Raw genomic sequence first — 25,140 nt, 5'->3', positions numbered from 1 at the left:
AGGAAAGACATTGTAAAAGATTTCACTTGAAATGTTCATAAAAGCTTATAATGTACAAAAATATATCATTAAAAAGTAACAATTTTATAGGTTGCGTTGCTACAGTTTCAAAAGCAAGCAATAATGAAAAACGTTATAGAACCCCTTTCATAAACGTTACCTCAAAGCTCTGTACAATAAAACAACTTAAATATAAACAAAAGAATCGGAAGAAATACATCAATATACATAACAAAATGCTAAAGGAATGTCTGTTTAATCAAGTACATTTTAAGGTGAGACCCAAGGACATCAGGAAGTTCAACATTATATAAACCACCTTGGTGAAAGCCTAGTGGATATAATCTCCTAGGTCTCATCTGTTTTATACCTTACATTCTTTCTAATAATGTGTTCTGAGGCAAAGTTTACAATATATTATTTAAATGAGCCTCTCTGGATAACTGCTATCTATTACCAAGTAATGTAATGGTATTATGAAATTTTAAACCTTTCATCTAAAGTGTTCTTGTGGATCTATGCTTCTATCTGTCCACAAAGTGCTCACAAAAAGCACTTATTATAACCCAAACAACCTGCTATTAAATTTGAAATGAAAGAAATATTTATAGTGTCTATTTTGGTCAATGGGGTCCAGAATTCAGCAGATTTTATCCTTAATTTATAGGCTGTTTACATAGGGGAAGGGTTAAAGTCGTCTAATTAAGTCTTATCTGGACTAATGTATTCTTTCTCCAAACTCTAAACCTGTGGACAATTCTTAGAGATACACAAATTCTGCTGAATTCCAGACCTCTGTGTTCAGAAAACCCTTGCTATACATACTGTTTAAACACACTGTAAATTAGTAGGGAGGCTGTTGTGCATCTATATTGTATTAGATAATTTTCTATAGAATTTCAGTAGATAATACATTTATATTGCATGCAAATTAATCTAAGTCATAATCATTGGTGCAAATTAAACAGAATGAAAGTCTTAAGTCTCAACAAATGTACTGCAAGTGTGTATGTGTGTGTAGCCCCATAACCAGAAGTTTGCAAATGGAGTAAATACAAAAGATTCTTCTCTCATGGGCTCATAATGAGGTAAAAAGCCCAGCCCAGACAATTTAGAATAGACAATTTAAAAGAGACATCTAGCATATCTATGAGAGGTAGGAGAGTACTAGAACACCAGTAGAAAGCCCACACAAACAGTGAAAACATATAAACTCCACACATACAGGCACTGAAAGCCACCCAATCAAACACCTACTTGATAGACACAGAACATTATGTTTAAATATGCTGTACAGTATGTGACTTTTTGCTCATAAAGAATACAAAGCAAAAGCAGTTTTAGTTTTTGCAACTCAAAGCAATGTGAAATCTACAACTTGCCATTTTAAAAATAATGCATGACTTGTTTAATACTAAAAATTTTCATACTGAATGAAACAAAGACAGAATGTACAATCAAACAATATTACCATACATATTTTTTTTTTGTATGGCAGACTTCATCATTAAGCATTCAGTTGCATTTCTTCATGACACGTTACCACATTAAACTGTATACTGTACAACTGGCTACTAAATATGTCAGTAAACAGTCACTCACAGAAATGAAGATACGGTTAGCCAACCAAACGTGTCTGTAAGCAAGTTTGCTTGAAAACAATTTCCAGAAAATGTATCTAATTATTTTCCTGTATGCACTCATGACAGCCTTTGCCTTATAAAAACAATTCTAGTCGTCCTTTTCACATTTAACGGTGCTGACACTACTTTTCATGCTAAGAACAAATTACTAAGTAATAATCTAATAAAACTGTCCTTGAGTAATGGCTAACAGATTATTTCAGGTTAAAAGTAGTTCTTCTACCAAATAAAAAAAATATCATCCAGCTTCTCTTTTAAAGTATGCGTCATGGCAAAATATTTTTAAAAAGCAAAATACTGAACAAAGGTACAAAAATGACACTACACCCATCTCTTTTTAGGATACCGGAAGCAAAGTTTTATTTCAGTAGGATGTCATCTAATTACATTTGCATGCTGTTTGAAATACGTATACAAATACATCTGAAATTTAAATGGGTAGTGCCAAAAAAAGAATCACCAAATTTAAGTTGAAGACTTTAAAGAACCAGAAGGTGCCTGAAGTAATTAAATACCATTAATAGTGGAATTTTATATTATTTGGTTTATAAATCTGTGCAGATTCTTGGATTTCATCAAGTTCAAAACACAGTACACTGACTGAGTAAAGGTTATTATTGGAAAAAAAGTCCTAAAACAACAAAACATTGACTGTGAGGGGGTAATTAACTTTAATAAGGAAAAAGTAGACATTATTTCCATAGTGAAAAGGAGAAAGTAAATGTTTTGACTGTTGATCCTTCTTTCTTTTTTTTTAGCATGGAATTATCCTGTACTTGTTCCATTGCAGCTAACATACTGACATAGGTCCCTGCACATTAATCTAAATATATATTTACCTGTTTCAAAATGAAATTTATTTGCAGCATTTGCAATCTTAAGTATACACTTTTCTGTTCAATTCTCATTGACCTTTATTTTCATCCAATTAAGATACAAATATATTACAATACAGATTTTTAAGATATACAAGATACTTACTGACTGTGGGGTACCACTTCCATATAAAATGTAGTTACCTGTAATTCTATATGCAATATTTACTCCAAAAGTTCAACTGAACTTTTGTGCAAAATGAAAAGATGCTTTTAGCTTTGTTTTTCTCTCATATCTGTACATACAGTATCTGATGACGTGCTAAACTTTGTTAGGAAATATATGTCAAACTACTGTATCAACAATACATGTCTAAAACAATAGCTTACCAAAAGATCATTGTAACCTATCAGTAACCTATCGGATAACCTATCATTTCTGAGTATTTGTTTAAACTTATCGCATAATCAACACTGACTAGAATCAACAAAAGCAAAAAGTGGAATATACTGTATATTATAAGTATTTGAATGCAAAACTAATATTGAAATTTTTGAAGACAAAGAAAGAAATTTCAAGAAGACCAAAAATACAAACAAGCAAGATCATCGATGGGCTTCAAAATGCAATGATGTCCTAATTGCAAGTGAAAAATATTCAAACAGAATTATGTGCATATCTTTTATCATCAAAAAGCATTATAAAAGCAAGCGGCAGTCAAAGCTATCATTTCAAAGTATAAAATAATTTAGACACGCATCTGCTAAGGTATAAAAGAAGATAATTATCAAAATTATATGCCATATCTAAAAAGACTGTAGCTATAAATATTTGTGAACAACACAGTTGTTCTGGAAACTGTTTTTATGCTTCTGTATGAGTTTGATGGGGAAACAAATCAATAAAATTGTTTGGATCGATTAAGTTAACTGCTTCCATCAAAATGAGTTCTTCCAAACGCCATTCTTACTGGATTCTTAACAGATTTTTATTTAATGTTTTTACATCTGCACTTATCACAGCCAGCCAGAAAAGATGTCACTAAGAGTCCCCTCACTCACCTCAGAATTAAACCTTAGTTGGCAAACATTGCATGAAATGATGTGTTTTCTTTTTGGAGGCAGAGGAACTCCAAACGTGTGATTTATTACTGCTTTTTGAATTGGGTCCATCTGTAAAAAGAAACAAAATGAAAATCCAATTAACCTGCTGTTCTACACAGCCCCTTGAAGTAAACTTCTTTTGACATATCGTAATCCTAATGATCTTTCTTCTCTGCACAAAGAGACAGAGCCTTGATTATTGAGACTGCCTCAGAAAACAAGTGTAGTGACTAAGACAAATTTGAGAATATGTGCCATACTAATTCCAATAATGAAGGTGTGTTGGCAAAACTAAAAGGTAACCAATATGTTCAGATTCATTTGAACTAAATTTGTCACAAATTTCAGATTAAAATGAAACAATGTAGAACTACAAAACAAGATGGTACAGCAATGGACCGATTTGATCAAAACATTGTTCCTTCACAGATTTATTGTGCTACTCTGTAAGAGACGCCGTTATTTGCTTCCCCCCCTCACCAGACAGCTTTTAGTTTTATTCTACACTGTGAGTTGAATAAAGTCAAATTCTACTGATATCCTCAACTGTGATATGTGAAATTACAATAAAAGAAAACTCTTGAAAAAGTTAAAAGATCAAAATGCATCAGAGAGATGATTCACAATGACTAAAATATCTAATCCCTTGATGCGTAGCAAGGCAGTAGTCAACAGATATGCACAGTTTATTTGACATGCCAGTGCATATAAATAGGATTTTAAAAATCTCGACATTTGTCAGTATTAACAATTATGACACTATGATTAGAAAAATATTAATAGCTTTGCAAAAATGCACAGTAGCTTTGAACTAAGCTTTCCTGTCATTGAATTTGTCCTAATTTAAAAACGGTTCCCATCAGTGCAGGTCACAAATGTGGCAACTAAAGTTACTTTGTTATCCCACATTATCTATTTCATGTTTAATTAAATTAATGATCTAGTTTTAATAATTATTTAATTATATTTTTCCATTAACAGAAAATCTACCACAGCTTTGAGAAGCTAATAAACACTGCCAGTACTGTGTACTGTTTGTGAAAAACAATTTTACCTACTGTATGATACTGTAACTGTCTTGGAAAATATGCTTTTTTTAAAATGCCATCACTTGCTTAAAAAACATAACCCTTTTTTCATAGATGTAGCCACACACAGCTGCCGTAAATTCAATTGAAGTTAAATTCAATTTAGCTAAATTCAAGCTAAAGCCAAATTAAATTACTTAAATGACAAGTATGTTGAAAATCTTTAGAAATGAAAAAGAGACCAAGTAATGTGCAAATGTGAGCTGTAATGTGCAAAAGACATCAACAGAAATCAGATTTATAAGGAAAAATAGGCTAGGGTCATTTTAGCAAAAACATTACAAACAACTTCAATAATGTGCTAACTGCAACTATACATTTAAAAACCACTTGATTTTTTTATTCATAACAGATGGGTTTTCATAATTATCTTTGTAACATGTGGCCCAAGGCAAAATTTCTAGAGGGATCCAGATTAATCAAATTTGTATATACTGTAGGTACAATAACAATTTAAGTAGGCTTTTGTTCTCCCAGGCTCTATCATCTGCCGGTTCTCCTCTCTCCCTCACACCTGAAGAAGGCTCCACAGCCAAAATGTTCTGTCTCTTTTCTTTTCAACATGGAATAAACCTTTACTTGTTCCGATAACAATTAACATTGTTTCTGTTTTAAGATGTGGAGGCTTCTTTAGTTTAAAGATGCATGTTTCAATGTCTCCTTTTTTCATGGAAACCCATAGATAAAATTTCACAATTTGCTATGTATGCCTCCTCTTAGTTATGTGCTATGCTGTGCTTTTTATAGAATAGGCATATTTTTATATACAGTATAGTGAGAGGCATTACAAGTACAACTGATGCTATTGGTTCTGATACTCAGTTGCATTTATAAAGCCTCTAATTATGGACAATCATGTCATTGCTACAGCTGCACTAGACTATTAAACTGATGGAATTTTACCTAGATCTGTCTCTTAAATGCTGTTTGCCTTTTTCTATGCACAGACCATTTTATAATTTAGTTTCAGCTAATGGGCAGTTGCACCTACATTGTTAGGTTTGTTGCACTGTATATTACCTCAGTTAAACAGAATAATGAGAGAGTTTGGCAATCCAAAAGAGGTTCAAAACAACATTCTTTTAACATTCACTGGGAGTTTAATAGAACAGAATATTTCTTCATCATTTGAGTTCATAGATGGAGGGCTGTGTTAACTGATTGATTTAAAATACAGCTGAGTGTACACTTGCCACATTAAATTCTAAAATGCCATGACTGATGCTATTTGCAGTACTGAAAAGAAATGAAATAAGGTCCTCAATTGTATATTCTAAATAATACATCCTATTTCTTTCACTTATTTTCTCTTGTGTCTAATATCTTCTAACTGTTTGATTTCTGTGGTTGGTTCACCTTATTTTTTAACACAATACCTATAGTAAATTGAGAAAAACATATGTTCAATTACATATTATGCATTATGTGAAGCCACACTTATACAGTATATCAAATATCACTTTAAGTGCTTTTTAAGTTTGGATTTAAGTTAAGGATATCTTCAGTTTACAAATTTATCACTGGTATATGATGCAATTGCCATACAAGTTAAAACATTATTTCAATGTGTCACCATATGAGTGAGGAGCCTGGCCAGAAAAGATTTGCAATATTCTGATATCACTGTATTTACACTTTTGCCAAAACAGTTAATGACGTATTTCAAAGACATTCAACAGTGTCCTGTAATGGTGGTTGGTAGGATATACCAACCCTCCACACTTAACTCCCAGCGGAGGAATGGCACTTAGAGTAACTTCAGCTAACGGCACTTTAATAGAACTGTAAACTTCTGCAACCACATTGAGAGTTATGAGTCAAGAACTATAGTACCTTCTAAATCTTTTGAGTAAAATTATCTTATTTATTAATTTAAATGTTTTTTGATTCATAGTATTTTTCTGTCAATAAAGACAGTTTGTTTATAGTTGTTTATAAGTCGAGCAAAATTATAATTGCAAATATTGGATGCTGCAAACCTACTGAAAGATAATGACTATTACTGTTCTCTCTGCTAAATAATTAGCTAAACAGTGCCTTCTTAAATGCGTTCTAAAGGTTAACAATTTTTAATAACACAGATATGAATATCTGCATTGCACTGTGATGTTTTACTGTTTTGGAAATGCCTCTGGATTTCCTGACCCCTAATTTCTAAACTTAATCTCATAGCAATTCTGGTTGGTAATTTCTAATTTCAAACAAAAACATATCAGCAGAAACAACAACAGTATACAACAAAGAATATCCAAAGCACATACATGTGAAAAGTCATTAAATAATGGAATTTTTAAAAGTAATGAAGATTAAGTGATAGGAAAGTAAAACTGATATATAGCTTACTTTTTTTAAGGTTAGTTAATGAACCTGTGTCAGATTACCTCAATACATGCAGGTGCAAACAAATGGGGCATTATTTTACATGTACCAGCAGAGGAGAAACAAATCTGATGATGCCAGATATCAGTAACTGAAGACAAGGCATGCAGATACAGTACAGGCAACCTTAGGAAAAAATAAACGCATTTTAAAATTTCTGAGATAAGCTAACCAGAAAAAAAACTAACAAATCAAGAAAGATTCCCTTTACTTTTTCATTTAGGCTAAATCTTCCAATTTTCTAGATCACACAAAATGTATGAAAAATATAATTGTAAAGCATAATAAAGTAATTTTATTCCAGTTATCAAAAGTGTTTTTTTTCTGGCAATATAACAGATTAAAAAGTCAATATTTATATCACATTTCTGCCACAAGAAGTGATTGACCCTGAAATTAATTATATTGTATTGAAATAAACATAGATTTGATTAAGAACTAGAGTACTTCTAGTTTCTATGGTTTTTCAGAACCATAGAACATCTACAATACAGGTCTTGTACTATTGGCAGGAGTGACACTGAATCACTTATTGTAACCACATTTCAGTATAAATCTTATACTACTACTTATACTAGGGTGTACTTTGTACTGTATGTAAACCTCACACACAGCAGAGCTACATTATAGAGGCTATTGAGAAACTGGAGCAAGTACGTGTAGTCGGTAAAAGTGTAGAAAGATATGCCAGACACATCTTGTCTCCAAACACAGGATTATGCATCATACAAAGCACACAATTACTGTAAATCGTGTAATATACAGTAGGTTAATTTTGACTTTCACAAAGGAAGGTGAAAAATATACAATTTAGACAGACCCTGTTTTCTTTTGACCCTAAATTTTGTTGACCTTAACACAAAACACTCTCATATTTCAAAATGTCAAATGTACAATTTCTTTAGTTTTAGAGAATATCTACAAAGGGGGCATTTCTTTAAAATTAACTTAGACTTGATGCACAGAGGCTTCTGTCTTTAGCCATATTTAAAATACTGTGACAAATAGATGATGTCCATACCTTCAGTCTCTTGTACAGTACCTGCATTGTTCAATTTTTATAGGATACAATAAACTATGACATTTCCCATGCAGCAGGAAATCAGTACCTCCTGCTTCTTCACTTATACTTTAAGCTCTTTTCAGACTTCGATATTTTTTAGGGCATTGGAATTAATAAGAATCAAAGAAATTAAATTATGTAATTTATGTTGCAAAATAAGGTTTTAAGTCTTTGTCTTTTTTTACAGTCATTGTTATCCTGTTACATAAACAATCCATCTGTCATCACATAAGGACCCCTGTTTTACTCACAGTGGCAACTGACAGGATTTAATGTTTCTTCAAAGTAAGCAAAACAAGAGAAACTGTCTTCTGGAGAACCATCTATCCAATAACTTTCCCCAGTAATAAAACATTTTAGTTTATTAAAAGCAGATCATCACCACTGGACATACCTTTTCAAACCATATTTTAAATAATCTGTTTTGAATTAAAATAAAGACTAGTACACAGCAGCTTTGCTATTTTCACCTACTAAAATGTTTTAGGAGTTTCATTATTTTTTTATATAATATGCTGAGAATCACATAACTACTTGCAGTATTGTAGAATATGTACAGTATAAACTGTATATAATACTAGCAAAAAGCCTTAGTTTTCTTTCACAGCTGCCCATAAAAAGAGATACACAAGAAGTTTTAGAGGACCTTTGATACTGTAGTATAATCATTAAAAAATGCTTAAAGATCTTTGGTTTGGGCAAGTGCCAAAATCTGGTCTTCAATCTTTGACTGGAATCTCTGTCAGGGATTACATCTTACCTGCCAATATGCTATCTGAAATTGTCTAGATGACAGGGTCACCTTATTTTTTTTTCAACTTAATTGATTTTATTACTTTGTTCTGCAAAGCTCCTTAAAAAAAACTGACATAAAACCGTTTAATTCCCAAAATATATGAACCTGCACCTGTAACCTTCATATAGATTCAAAAGGCTCTTACTAGTCAATGCATACTCATATTAAAATGTGGGGTTAAGGGTTAGTGAGATAAAGATGTGCTTCAAAGTGCTGTTGTTTTAGAGGCTAACTAGTAATGGCTTTAGAGGCTGAAAAAATTCTAGGGCTGTCACTGTAGCAAAGTGTTGACATTTAGCAGCCTCGTATCTGTTTTAAATGTCAGTGAGTCTTTACCTGTCAGCCTTACTGATGAGGTTTTGGCTACAATTCCTTAAGAAAATTGCTATTAAACTATTGCAGTTGACACAATTGTATGTCTTTGAGGTTTTTCATCTACTTTTGGATATATCATTACAATGCAATGTAGTTATGATGCTCCATCTTTAATTAGTTTTTCATTTAATAACAGTAATCTGATGAAGAAAATAACAAAACAATCCCTTTATGTCTCTGCCAAAGCAACTTAAAAGAAGAATATTTATTGTACTAGTAAGCATGTCAATCAGAAGAATGGAAAAACACTGTGTTATGTTGAAGTGTTGTATTAAAAGACAATAAAATTAAACTTCACATAATATTTATGTTCAGCTCATTTACTAAAATAAATCTCATGTATGGTTCTGGCAAATTATTATTAGTACATGCCTGGGGTTAATATTATATATGGGATTGCATGTACTTGAAGCAAAAAAATGTGAAAATCAAATCATTATTGATTTCAAATACTTGGCATAGAAATGTAGTATATTTTTAAGTACCCCTTCAATTTAGAATGTGTTGCCATGGTGCTGTTGATATTCAGAGTCTAATTCTCTGAGATAGGCTTCAATTCTACAGTAGATATTTTATTAATATTTTATACAAGTAGAAACAAATACTGTATATAGTCTTATTGTAAAAAGGTTTCCCTCCTCCTGAAAAATTAAAAATCTTCAGAGACTTGAGTGTGATGTTGTAAAAAATATTATTTAGGAATTCAACCACATAAGAGACAACGTTGTTGGTAATCTGATGTGATTCTAGCATTAATAGTGATCACTTATTGCTTATATGCACCTGAATCTACTAAGAAGCTTGAATTAAGCTAAATAAATTGCTGCTCACAATATCAGTGTCTCTTACCCTGTTCCTCATAAATGCTCTCATTCTGCTATCCTAACAAAATATTTATATCATATTAATGCATAGGAAACCAAATACATGTATCTGCACAATCATGTTTATACATGTGATATGTTTTTATACTCTGCCAACAAGATATAAAAACCAGCAGAGTGATAAAAGCATGCCAGGATACCTCCATGAAAACTGTAACCATGAGACAGAAATGACACAATACATATAATGGTAGGCATGGTAACATTATTATCTCAGAAGCTTCAAGATGAAATTTTGAATTATTTTAATGAATTTACAGTGATTTTAAGGTTCCATTCTACAGAACAAATTTACAGCTGAAAATCAGGTAAGGCAACAGAAACTAACAAAGATAGTATACTTTAATTAATTTAATAATTTAATATAAGGGGTGTAGCAGCAAGGCTTATTAATAATACAGGAATTAAGGTAAGGGAGCAGCAAACTTAATTCCTGTATTATTAATAGGCCTTGCCGCTACAGGGGTATTGATACATGTTTAGGTCTGAAACAACAGAGACTGGCAGGTTTTGAATGTTAAATAGTCTCTCCATATTTTTAACAAAACTTTAAATTCTTAATCTTCAAGTGGAGCTGTCTGTTAACTGGCATTGTTTTCTGTGTGAGGTAGCAGCCTCATACACAGTGTTGCTCAGGGCAGCACCATGCTGTGCCAGTATAAAGTATGAAGGATCGGTGGCTTGGATTTCTACAAAAGGCATGAAGAAAATGCTGCATGCTTTCCAAAAAGTGAAAGAATAGCATCAACATGATGTTAGTAAGATGTTAGCATCAGAAGCATTGTGGAAACATGGTTTTGGGCATTGCTCAACATAAGGGCCCTGGTGCAACTTATAACTTCTTCTGTCATGACTTATGGGTCTTTCACTAATTTCAACTTTGGAAAGCAACCTTTCCAGAAGGGTCAGTTTGGAAACAATTATCTTTATTGAAGCACTGGAGGTACAGTAGCACACCTGAGGGTGCACTGAAATTCTCTAAGCCTTTTGCTGTTCGTTGCCTTGCAAAGTACAAGAGAGGTCTCTCCTTCTGCCTTTATAATCAACATCTTCCACCCTCTGCAAGGTTTCTCTGGACATCTGCACCTGCCTAGTGCATTCGGAATCCCTTCTTCTGGAAGTATTTTCCTGTAACTTCTCCTTCATACTGTCATTTGCTAAGCTGTCTCAGCACATTTACATTTTCACTTTTGTTTGTTTTTCACACAAATTATCATCTTTACAGAGGTCAGCACTTATTTGAAATGCAGAGCGTTAACTGTATTATCTACAGTGCAAGTTAAGTTGATATGTTCCCTGTTGCTGCACTATAAAATGCAGAAGATATTGGCTTAGTCAGTATTCCAGCCTTTATTTCTCCAAGGTAGCAGTTTAGAATTTTTTGAGGCGACAGCATGTCTATGTTTGTCTACTTTTCCAGTCTCTCTTTGAGGCTCAGCCATCAAATGGAATGATCATTTACTGAAATCCAGCATTGTACTAAACGACAGCATACAATCAATAACACAAAAAGTCCATAACACATCATAAAAACAACATAACGTAAGTCACACAAGGCCTTTGACAAGAATACAATGCCAAATGCAAAATACAAATTGTAACAGCACATTACAAAGTACTTGCTCTTTTCCCATTCATTCAGAGGTGTGCTCCTGGTTCAGAAATAGACTACTCTATTTGTCTTGAAAGGATTGACAAATTATCATTGATTTTATGATACTATCACATGTGCTTTAACAAATATGTGGGTATTACCACTGCAGTGATAAATTATTTTCATTTTATTTTTCTCAATTAAAATGTTAATGTTAATTTCATTACAAATGTGAAATTTCCATGTATTTTCATGTAGATCCTGTGCATAAACATGCATAGGTACTGTACACAGATTACTAGCCTTATATTTAGATATATCCTGCTCCTCATTTTCTTTAATTTCAGTGTTAATGTATTCTTATTTTCTTGGTTTAAAGGTAAAAACAATTAGACCTTATTTTATATCTTCTTTATCAGAGATTAACTTTTGACAATCTTTTAAAGAAGCTGATCAAAAGGACAGAAATCGTATCTACTTCCATACTAGTTTTTTACTTTCAGTTACCCTAATCCATTTAGAATACTGATACATAATAAAAATATGATTTAACGTCAATATCCGTCAGTCTTTTTAGATTAGAGCTATACTCATTGTATGAAAAATCAGCTAACCAAATGACTTTTTTCTTAGGAAAATAAATGTTTTCTAATAAATACAAATGGCCAAATGCCTACAACAATGCAATTTACTAACAAGAAAAAGAAAATTAAAATTAATCCTGATCTTTACAGAAACTGTGCAAGAGTATCAGTACATGCAATGACTTCTAGATATGTTCCCTGAATGGTGACCTGCTAAATTAGCCCCATTTCCCCTGATTGCAGTGCTGCTGGAGCCAGCTGTAACGCCCAGTGAAACATTTATAGAAATGCATCCCTCAGCTGTAGATTTTTTAAATTGCACTTTTCATTTCCTCCTGGCAGTGTTTAAGAATAAAAAAACCTCTATTCCCTTTGTAACAGGGCAATTGCTAGAAAAAAGTTAAAAATATCCAAGATGCAGGTACATACATGTACTGTATATATTGTAAATAAACCACTGCTATTTCATACTTTTTCGTAGTTGTTTGTAATTATTGATCTTTTGAAATGTCTTATAAAAAATGAAACATTTAGGAAATGAGATATTACTTAAACTATGTTAAATAAGTAATAACTAATAGAAATACAAAAAAGCAAAAAGTAATTAAAAGCATTATACAGTATCAAAACCTGTAAATCCATAAACATATTTTAAGAAATTAAATCTCTTTTTCACAGTGCAATTTTAATCAGCTCAGGACTTTGCGTTCTCTAAATCTTTATGTGATCAAGCCTGTAGAATGAGTTTTCACATTTGAAGGTCAAGAGAGAAGAGGTTTTTAGTGCTAGCAGGTTATTACTGTCATTTTACGTGTATGCATTGATCCAAACCACATGACAGGCTCATATGTGACTATCTACCTTGTCCAATACGTCTAATTTGATATATCTTATCCCTCCTGAAATCTGTAGCTGACTTAATGTGGAAATCACAATGGCATCTTTGGGATACAGACATCACCTTGTATCCTCTGTACAAACATGGTACAGTGTGAAGGTTAAAGCAGCAACAAGAGCAGCTCTGAGTGGCACATTTTACATATGGTGCCAAATACAGTAATTATGTAAAACCCCTATAATTACCCTCATCCAGTATGTAACATAAACCCTAATAGTGGAGAGGCATCCCAAACAGTTTGATTAGGTTTTTAACACAATTGCTTGTTCTTGCTTACACAAATATGGCCAACAGAAAGCAGCAAAACAATTGGTGAAAATGAAAATGAACCCTGATAAAATTCCTTTAATATGTTTTTTTTTTCATGCAGTTGTTATTTGATGGTTTGTAGAGTAAGTGCCTCATTGAGGCCACTACCAAGAAATTGCAACTCTAAAGTTATGCAATGCAAACTAAAAAAAAAACCTCCTGAATTCAATAATCAACAGAACAGAATTTAACACACAGTCACTAATACATGCACTCCCATACTCACACTCACACACAATCGACTGCCAGCAATCCCAGCCTTCCAGTTGCCGAAGGGTTGAAACTGATCTGTCCTGGAAGAAATTCCAACCACGCTCTGAAGACAAGAATATGGAAACCACAGCATTATATACTGATAAAACAGCATTTTCCTTAGATACTATAGATACAGAGACTACAGTGCAATAGAGTCTCTTACATTTAATACTATTATTTTTTAATTAACTACTTTCAGCTCATTTTCAAAACATCATTTTTCAAACAATATCCATATACTGCAGAAGTACTGTATACCGAAATTTGTATGTGTGTATACAAGCCTCAAGATAATGATATCTGGGGCTTCACATAATTTATCACATTTTAAAACATGAATATCCAGTTGTAAACATAAGTGATAACTGGCAGTCAGATAATCACACATACAGTATGTGGTAAATACTGTACAGTAAATAAAATTAATACAATAACATTTAAATATAAATTTACAAATAATGTAAAAATAAAACAACTGCTGCAAGTGTCCTAAAATGTTCTCATCACAAAATAGTTTATCCAATTTATTTAAAAATGAGGAGTGAAGGTGCTAAAATTAAATTAAGACAACCAATCATCATTGTGTGTTATTCAGGTGAAAAGTATGAATAAAGAATTCCTGGTGAATTTAACATTTTGGTTGTTGGTATTTACATAAAAGTACGATCTAGTCAAAAAAATACTCTGATAAATTAACAAGACATTAGAACACACATACATCAATAAAAGGTGGAGAGCTGTGTCAGCATGCATAGGCTGCAAAGGAACAAGTAATAGGTTTATTCCATGCTGAAAAAAGAAGAAGGAGCCGTGGAGCCTTCTTCAGGTGTGTCATGGTCAAATGGTGTATCCATTTTATCAATGCAAGCAAAAAATGCAACTCGGTGAACACAGGCAAGGATAATTTTCATGATTTTAATTAATTGATTTGTTAGGAACAACAATAATTGCTTTTGCATAAGTTCTGAAGAAGGCTCCATGGCCGAAACGTTGTGTTCTCTTTCTTCTTTTTTTCAGCATGGAATAAACCTATTACTTGTTCCTTTACATCAATGAAAGCAGAACACATTACTGCACATGTGAATTTTAATTCCGGTGTTTCCCAAATGACATTGCAGAGTCTGTTTTTTGTTACACTCAAACTTTATCAATAACCAGGAAATCCTTGTGGCAGGACTTGTGGAGATTCCCATAGAGATTACATTTCCCTTTCCCAAGATATGTTCTGGCAGCTTAAACACTCTGGCACTTTGATTATACTTTATTAACATATGTGCAGTAGCACTGCCAGATGTTCAAAAAAGGAAAAAAATATATAATCAAGTAGCTCGTATCATTATATTAAAATATAGTTATCAATGTCAGAATTTATCCATCATAGGACTTATGAATTATACAACATCTACTATTATTTTATTTAATGTAATATCCATTTCATCAATACAAGCAAAAAATGCAACTTGGTGAACACAGGCAAGGATAATTTTCATGATTTTAATTAATCGTTTTGTTAGTAACAACAATAATTGCTTTTGCATAAGTTCTAAAATCATTTTGAAATTAAGTCGTTTCTGCTCACTGAGTTTCGAATACAAAGTTTTTTATAACTTGAAATGGAAACACTTTCTGCCAAAGAACCTACTCTAGGTACCTGTTTATTCTGCAAAGCAGTGTAGTAATTACTCGAATATGTTTAATGACTTTCGAAAAGGACTTTTTAAGAAGATCCATTGGTAGTTTTGGCTTATGAGTATGAAAGCAATATTACACATATTCTCAATCCACATAGATTTTTCCTGCTTGGCTTTATTTAATCCAAGTGCTGAATGCAACTTTTTTTCTTTAAATGAAATACAGGAGTCCAATTTCCCCTGAGGAGAAATGGTTCAGTAAATACACTACTGACCTTATAACACTATCAGAATTCATCATAGTGACTTATACAACTAGGGTGAGTAGTTTGACCTCAGAATGCCTTTTTAGAGCTATGCAGCTGTAGCGTATTTCTCTTTATATCTACTTGAGTAAAAAAAGTGTGTAATCCCTTCCCGTTTTAAAAATGGCTTAAATGCAAAGACACATCTCATGGAAAAGAACAGATGTTTCTCCTTTATCCGTTCAAGGCAGGCAAGGTGATTAATAATTGTAAGTATGCAGTGTATCACAACAGGGAACAGAGTGAATTCATTTCCACCCATATTTCCCTCACAAGGTGGTTCTATGCAGCTCTTAAACAATTGGAGACCAAACTACTTAAAGAATAAAACAGATTTCATAAATAAAGTATATAATGTAGACGTATTTAAAAAAGTTAAAATGTTGAAATGGCACATATAGACATACATACAGTCTTTTAAAATTATGTACCTAAAATTAAATAAGAAGAAGAATTCAATTTTTACTTCTAATTTTGAAAGTAAATAAATCAGTCCAAAATCTCAAACTGTTCATAAAATTACTTCACCTAAAACTAAAACATCTTAAACATACTGTAGCAGCGGACGGATGAAGCCTTAATTGCTGTATAGCACGTACAATATTAACAGATTATATGTGCATTAGCTGTAGCTCATTCTAAAAAAAATATAAAAAAACAAGAACAACTGAGAAAAGAGTATTATATTAATGAAAGTTTTGAATCAAATTTTAGAATAGTCAAGAAGACTTAGCTCTGTGAACACTGGACCAGCTGAGATATCTGGTATGGTGAGGTACAGTAGAAAAATCCTACAAAAATTCTGCTTACAAAAGGAAATGAAGTGTTTCCAAGCCTAGATTTTAATTCCAGATGGAGTTCTCAATGCCTGTACATTCCATTGTGATATTGCAACATTCTTCACATTGCAATCCCCAAAAGTGTCTAAAGCATAATTTCACAACTTTTCATATCAGATGGAGGACTCTTACTCTAAAGCCCTTCAATGGCACAGACAGCCAGCACACCAGAGGAGGTACTTGGGGAATCCCAGTCAAAGGCAGATAGCAACATAGTCTGAATGTGAAAAGACAACGTTTATGCTTATGAAAAATGAAGAGAGATTTGACACTATGTTTGTCACACCTCTCAGTTTTTTAGTATTTATATGGTACTGTACAGCCTCTAAGGGCTAGTTTGAAAATCTAAATAACACCATTAATAACAACATCTGGAAGGGAGTATACAAGGACACTAAACAATATGTCAGCTGCACACTACAATTGTTTTTCTTTGAAACTGCATTTGGATGAGGATTTGTAATACAAACAAAGCAGAGGTTCAAAACCATACCAAACTAAACACATGTATTTCTGAAACAGAGATTGCAAAATAAAACAATATACAGGACAAGACATGATAATAAACTTCATACATCAAAGATGTCAGTCAATGCATATATAATAAAAATGCAAAGGACAAGTAAATTAAAATTGTTATGGTCAAAACAACATGTACTTTATAGTAGTAATATGTCGTAAGTTGTATCATACTGTAAAAATGTGAAATGGACAGAGTGCATGGGTGATCAATCATTACATCAACACAAATGTGAAAAGAATTGTTCACAAAATAGTTGATTCCAACATAAATGCAGGCAGGTGACCAATACACACTGGCTCTTGAAAAAGTCATTTCAGAATGAGTTATACCATCATATTGTAAAACACAGGATTGTGCAGCTGTTTCCATATATCCTTAATCTATCCTTATTTAAGCCACATCCCCAATCAGTTATTTTTAAGAAACCTGCACTGACTGTCTACAGTTCATAATCTACTCAAAGACTCATCTTTTCACGACAGTTATTTAGTTATACAGTATAGTTAACTACTCACCATGTGTACTTTAATTTCAATATCAGTTCTACTGGGCCAGTGTGCTGTAGTTATTACATTACTTTGAATAAAATGACAGCAAAGCTCCAAGAATACAAGAATCCAAGTATGGTGTGGATTGGTTACAAAAAAGCTTTTGATGGTGTTCCCTATACATGGTTTGACAAGGCAGCTGCACAAGAGAAGTGCAGTAGGTTTGCCTGTACTTACTAGAATGTTTCCAAAACCCTAGAACTTAACAAGGGGATTGCTCTAATGTGGAATTGAGAAAAATAAAATTGCACAGCAATCCCAACTAAAAGCAGGTTTTCCTAATCTAGTAGAACAACCTAAAAGTCTAACTCTTAAAACGCAATTAAGTCTACTTACAGAATTGGTGGTGAAGCACACAGTAAATAATTATTTTGTTTCGAAGGGCAAGGGCTTATAAAGCATACCCTAAAATACAATTCTTTTTTAAATGGTGGTGGCTAAACACAGCACCTTGTTCGGACATCCAACATGGTCACAGGACAGACTTGTTCTCTTGTTCTGAGAGGTACCCAACCTAGGAACCGTTCACATGAAAGCTTTACTGACTCACAAGCCACACAGGGCAACTACTGTATACAGAATATTTATAAAAATGTGGGCTTGCTGGCTAAAGTAAACAATCCTGCTTTTCTAACTATGGATATTGGAAGTCATAAACATCTACCAATTAGGCCAACTTTAGTTTGGTTTGTAGGGGCATCAATGAAATAATGGAAGACAGACATGCACATGTCAAGGAGATGGTATCAGGACAAAATCGCCATCATGTCATTGGTAATGTATATAGTTCTATTTTACTAGCTGTTTGAGACTGGGATTCCCTTTGTATCCTCCAAGCAATGCTTTAAACTGCATTCAAAAAGGAAAAAAAATACAACTTCACAGGAGCAAGCCATTGCATGGTATTTTTTAAAGAACTTGCAAGAAGTGACTTTGGCATAGCTCCTGCCTCAAAAAGAGACAGAAGGAATAATATTAGAAGTGCAAGATCAGGCACTGGATACCATCAAAAGAACATTTTAAGCAACAAGTACATATCAAATGTAGAATGTGTAGCAAAGTAAATGCAAATATTAGTGAAATAAGTGGTGATCTGACCAGTGCTGCCCCCAGTTATGTATGAGTATATAAAAAGACATAATAAAGTAGTTATTTTCATTGGTTGATTTGTAAAGAGCTACCATGGATGTTCAAATACCTGAGAGATGGTGTGAATATATCATAGATAAAGCCATAAACATCAATGACAGTAACATCATGTGGACATACCAACTCAGACTGAATGTACCATCTTCTTAAATCACCCATTGTACTCCACAATAAGAAAGAAAATGATGCCTCCTGATGGATGTTCCAGTGCTATTTCATACGAACATATAATTTGAAATTGTGAGAATGGGGAGTACTAGGACAAAAGTAGTGCTTGTGTTGATACGTGTGCTCTGAATCCTTAAAAGAGGTTAAGAAAGAAAACAACTGAGACCAATTTATGACCACAACAGAATGAGTGCAGACAACCACACAAATGGGAATTACACAGTATGACTTCAGGGGGGAAGTGGTCTCCACCATTGGCGTGTCATTGATGCCCCTTTCATCCTGCTGCTGAACCTTTTCACTCTTATACACTGTTTTTCCTTGCACTGTGTGTGTCCTAACATGCACTCTCCTCCATGTGTGGTGATTAATCCATCCCCCTATTTGGGGCATCAGGACACGTTGCACCACATAGTCAGAGAGCTTTGGGTCCTCGGCTCGCAGACCCTCAGGTCCAGAGTCTCCAACTCACTTATGCCACTGTTCCTCACTTATGCCACACCTGGAGCATTCCCACCCACTCTCCTACTCATCTGGAGCCTCCAGTTTACTAATGATATACAGTACATGGACCCTCCTGCTGCTCCACTCTATCATCCCCAATCATGCCACGGACTATCTGAAGTCTTCTAGTTGGGCCCCACGCACAATCAGTTTGAGCCTTAGTCTTGCTCTAACTAACAGTCTGAGTCTCTAGAGCACTTGCCGAGACTCAATATACATTCCCTATATAAAGTCACACACAACCTCACTCTCTCACCCCAGGTTGTGTATTCACAGCTGTTGGCGCACCTTCCCAACCACCACTGCCTTCACACATACAGTACACAGCTGCCCGCACACCTTCCTCATGCCAGATGGACCCCACTTTCTCTCCAGATAGTCAACTGGGGGAGAGTCCTTCTACTGCACCTGACCCTCTGGCCCATACAGTACTGTACATACTGACATACTGTACTAACTCACACTACACTAACGCATACAGCAGACATGCAGGCAGCCCTGTTCTTATACCTTAACAAGCTGCAGTCCCTTTAAATATTTGCCTTCTTCCAAAAGTCCTCTCAGAAGGCTGTACACAACACTGGGACAGTCGCTGTTCCTGGTCCCTTCCAGGGTTCCTCACACAATTGCACACAGCTCCTTCCAGAACTGTTGCTCTACTTCTCTCCCTTATCGGGTTATATCTGCAGCAATCACCCTGATTTCTCTCTCATACTCATGAGTCAGGCGCACTCTGCTAACAACAGTCGTACCAGTAAAACCTCACACCCGCAGCTTTCCTGCTCTTTACAGTTTTAAAACTCATAATATCATATGTAAAAATAACATTTCATTAATCTACTTTAGATTCATACTTTATGTATTCTAGGTAAGAAGTTTTGATATAAAGCTTCTAATTGTACAAGGAATATTTAATAGTACACATTTAATAGCACAAAGCTTTGAGGTATTGTCAAGTTTACATTATTTAGTTTACTTTGAATTAACATGAATGAACACGTACTGTCATTTTTGTACTAAAATACAATAACTTTTACAATACAAACACATTTTAAAAGAAAAAAAATGTATTTAGTAGTACAAAGCTTTGAATAAACAAAGAGCAGTATTGCTAAGTTTTTCTTAGTTTAATAATAAGTAATAATAATTGCTTACACTTATATAGCGCTTTTCTGGACACTTCACTAAAAGCGCTTTACAGGTAATGGGGACTCTCCTACACCACCACCAATGTGCAGCATCCACCTGGATGATGCGACAGCAGCCATAGTGCGCCAGAACACTCACCACATACTTTGCCCATTTTGAGTCGAGTCTGCTCAACCTGATTGAATACGATGTGTTACTACTTTTGTGCAGGGATAGACAAGATGAAATTCAATTTCAGCAAAAACTGCAAGTTGAGAATGAAAAATTTTTTTTTTTAAATGATCTGCCGACATGCACTTGAAAAAAGCATCATCAACAGAAAGCATTTTGACCATGAGCTGTGTAACAAGCAAATGATGTCATGCAAGGGTGTCCCATTTCCTTTTTAATAATGATCCACCCACAAATACTCGCACACTTTAAGTCCACACTTACTCTACAGAAGAGCGGATCTGGAGGAAGGGCTTCGGGTGAAAACTGGGACGCTTCCTAGAAAAGAACTCAGTTAATGTCTGAGGACCCAGGGTATGTCTTGATTTAGCAGAAAAACAATCTTGCCAAGAAAATTGTTCACTGCAACATTTACACCCATATTTGTCCTAATGTCCTACACAAGGATGTTGGTGGATAGTACCACAATGTTTGTGATCATGGAGTGTAGAGTTAGCAGGTTTAGCCATTTATGCTCTTAGTGCCCTACAGTGTATTTCAGTTGTTTCAATTGTTGTTATTTTACCCTTTCAGTGAGCAAACCAGGATTTTCTGAAATGTTTAGAAACAGTGCATGTTGCAACTACAGGGTTCAATCAGAGTGGCAAATGAGCAATTTTACAGGGTGAGACACACAAGAGCCCTTTTTCTGTAAAATAGTCACATTTTAATTGAAATCTTGGGATGAGCTACCACAACACCCTGCACGCTGCTACAAAAGAATGTTTAAATACAGGTGTCAAGGAAGATGGGAAAGTGGTTAGAAAACCAAATAAATTATATCAATTTTAAATTCAAGATTAACATTCTGAAAAATGTACACATTATTTTCTCTTCAAAAACCATTATTAGATGTCAGGGAGCAAGCTTTGTTGCCAAATACCCCCATCTCATGGAGCATCTGAATGAAAGCTGACATTTATTTTAGGAACCAATGTATTTAATTTGTATTTTTGCATAAATAAAATGTTAATAAATGCATTTTCTTTTTGGTACTCAGTTAGCACCTCTCTAGCAAAGCAAAAGATAGCATCAATGCACAATGTTTTTCACACTAGGATCCACCAGACTATAGGATGTACCATTTCCTCAAATAGCAGATGGGATTACACCTTATCTATTTTTTATTAACACACAGAAGGGCTGGCTTCAGTCTGCAACACCTGATGTTTCACTCCAATCCTTATGTAATAAGCCTGAACCTAAATATTTTTTTAGTAGTAACAGCTTTAATTTAATATTGTCAAGAAAAATAAATATGCAATAACATAGGGGTATAATACAGTATATCATAAGTATACTCTCTTAACATACATGTCTGCATCAAAACAAAAAAAACTGTTTTATCCTTAGCCTTGAACATATTAGACTGCTACTGGTGGAAGATAAAGTGACAATTTATTTTTGTTAGATTATAGATTGTTATATGCATATTATTAAAATGTACTTGTAAAAAGAAACCCGAGAGAATTCCATTCCGTTTTCCATTTATTTTTCTCTCAAACTGAAAAATCAATCAAACAATTGTCGGTTACATTAAAATATTTTAAGTAGATTAATCAAGAGGTTGCTGAAATATGGTATAGTATATGAATGAAAAAGGTTATTTTCCATGACAATTACAGAATCAAAAAATATTTAAATGAATAAATAAGATCATTTTAATGTAACATTTGAAACCAAAGTTACAGATAAAAATGAATGGACCTAAGAATAAAAGATTCTGTTGCTGAATTGAATTAACCTTTATTGCCCCTAAGGGAATTTGACTTGGCACATCAAGAGTTTATAACACATAACATACTGTATATGAAATAATACAACAGAGCAATAGTACAATACCAAGATACAAAACAACTCCATTGCTCAGTCAGAACACAATCCATTATCATAAGATGAAAAACAGACAATTAGCTGCTAAAGTGTCTAAAATAACATCAACAATAAAAAGATACGTACCTCTAAACAATCGTTTCATTGTTCAAAAATGAAATGCTTTTAGGTACTGTATAAATGAATAAAATGCACTCTTAGTGTTTAAACAAGGGAATTGTTATCTCTTTCCACAGGGTAAGAGGGGTCTTCTATGTTTTTACATGCAATATGTCTTTCCATTAGACATGTTATAGAGTCCAAGGATGTGCCAGTAATTTTGCCACCATTTCTGTTCACAAGGCACAGCCTCACCTCTGAATACAAACAATTTAAATGGTCTGAATAAAAGCCTTATAAATAAGTGTAAACATTGTGTTTTCTACATTAAAACTCCTTAACTTCCCTCAAAAATGCAACTGTTGTTGCATCTTCACTTACAGTACCCTGCTCTGTATTGGAGGTTAAAGTTAACTTACAATCAATAACAGTGCCAAGGTATTTATGTTCATTTGCTGTTTCAATATCTATTCCATTCACAATTATAGGGTTCATAGGTTAGAACATTTCTTTTTTAAATCAATTATCATTTCCTTTGTTTTGTGTTAAAAAACAATTCATTATACTGTGAATTATCCTGAACCAATTATATAAAAAAGATTGATCTCCTGTCTGTAATTGTATTCCTCATCATTCAAAAGTCCAATCAAGGCAACATCATCCACAAACGTGATAATCAAATAGCTGTCAAAGTGACTTACACAGTGATTAGTATACAATGTGAAAAGGAATGGGGACAGCACACAGACTTGTGGTACCCCGTGTCGGTGCTAATGGTAAGAGATTTCCCCCACCTCACTCTCACATACTGACGGTGATCAGGAAGAAAATTGTATATCCACTAAGGGTATGATGTACTCCCATTACCAAAAGTTACTCTCCCAACTTGTTTCCTTGAATAGTGGTCAATGCCGATGAGAAGTCAGCAAAAGGTACACACACATAATATAGGATGATTGAGTTTCAAAATGCTTGTACAAGTGATTTACCAAGGTCACAGTCACATCTGCATCTTATCTTAATATTACTATACATACTGTTTCTTGTGATAAGACCACGATCTTGTTTTAAAGGTGAACGTCTTCACTGTTTTTAGGTTACCAAGGGACCTATAATTATGACCTATAATATATTGGAAAGGTTGTTTTTCCTCTTGAATTTGAAACTGCTCATATTTAAAAATTGGTCAGCCAAGTTATGTCATACTAAGCAGGTACACTGGGACAGAAGATATTTAACACTTTAAATATCTTCTTCTTATGAAGTGCTGCACTGATTACACTAGGCAGATATAATGAAAAACTGAAGTATTTTTTGAGTTTGCACCATAACAGTTGCTATAATCAATCACAGTCTATGAAACAAGCTACTGATGCTCAAAAACTCCTTTCCTGTAATAATTTTATTGGCCACACCTTATTAGCAATAACGTGGTGAAACATGACCTCTAAAATAAAACTTCTTTTGATAAAGAATTGTTTGGAAAATTAACACCAAACCTGGGAGATGTCATTATTGTGGCAATATGGTTAATATGGTAACATGTGGTTCTTTCATGAAATCTTCAAACTGCCATTGTTACTGTATCTATTATCATGTTTTATTGTCATCCACCTGAAGAAACAAACAACATAATGCTATAATAATAATAAAAAACTTTATTTTATATAGCACCTTTAAAGTTGACTTCTCAAAGAGCTTTACAGAATGACAACAACAATATATAAGAATACACAAGATAAAACCCAATTACAATATACAGAGGAGACTGTGGATGGTGGTACTAAGTATGTTAGGAGTAGAGGGGTAAAGAATGGAACCAGTTAAGTAAAGGCTCTTCTAAAGAAGAAGCTTTTGAGTCTGGATTTGAAGGAGTTTAAAGGTATTGAAGAATTTGGCGGTAAGTGTCCATATGCTCTTGTATCTCTTGCCTGAGGGCAGTGGGGTGAAGAGCTCATGCCCGGGGTGGTGACTGTCCTCTGTGATGGCCAGAATTCTACCATGGCAGGGGTCCTCATAGAGCTGTTTGATCTCTGTGAGACTACAGCTGATGATCTTTTGGGCCACATTCACCATTCTCTACAGTAGCATTTCTCTCTTGAGAAAAGGTGTTGTCGTACCACACAGTGATCCCATTGGTGAGGACGCTCTCAATGGTACAGCGGTAGAAGTTCACCAATGCAAGCACTGGCATCCCCCATCGCTTGAGGCACCTCAGGAAATAGAGGAGCTGCTGAGCCTTCTTCAAGAAAAAGTCTGTGTTCACAGTCCAGGTTAGGTCATTAGAAATGTGAATTCCCAAAAACCTAAAGTTGGTGACTGTTTCCACTTCCGTTCCATCAATACTGAGTAGGCTGTGAGTGTGCACCCTGTGCCTCCGAAAGTCCACCATTAG

General features: G+C 34.0%; 1 protein-coding gene across 1 annotated transcript in view; it reads right to left on the bottom strand.

Annotated features, from left to right (window-relative positions):
• Positions 1-24,939, bottom strand: part of znf385d (zinc finger protein 385D) — a 65,508-nt gene extending 40,569 nt beyond the window's left edge. Inside the window, exons 1-3 of the mRNA XM_088929511.1 lie at positions 24,866-24,939; positions 13,759-13,825; positions 3,521-3,631 (exon numbers count right to left, since the gene is read on the bottom strand). Of these exons, the coding sequence (XP_088785637.1) occupies positions 3,521-3,631; positions 13,759-13,825; positions 24,866-24,939 (252 nt within the window). The remainder of the gene's footprint in view (positions 1-3,520; positions 3,632-13,758; positions 13,826-24,865) is intronic.
• Between the last annotated feature and the right edge of the window lie 201 nt (positions 24,940-25,140).

Source organism: Atractosteus spatula, chromosome 12 (assembly GCF_055471065.1).
Source record: "Atractosteus spatula isolate fAtrSpa1 chromosome 12, fAtrSpa1.hap1, whole genome shotgun sequence".
NCBI classification, from domain to species: Eukaryota; Metazoa; Chordata; class Actinopteri; order Semionotiformes; family Lepisosteidae; genus Atractosteus; species Atractosteus spatula.
This window is presented reverse-complemented; position numbering and strand designations above follow the sequence as displayed.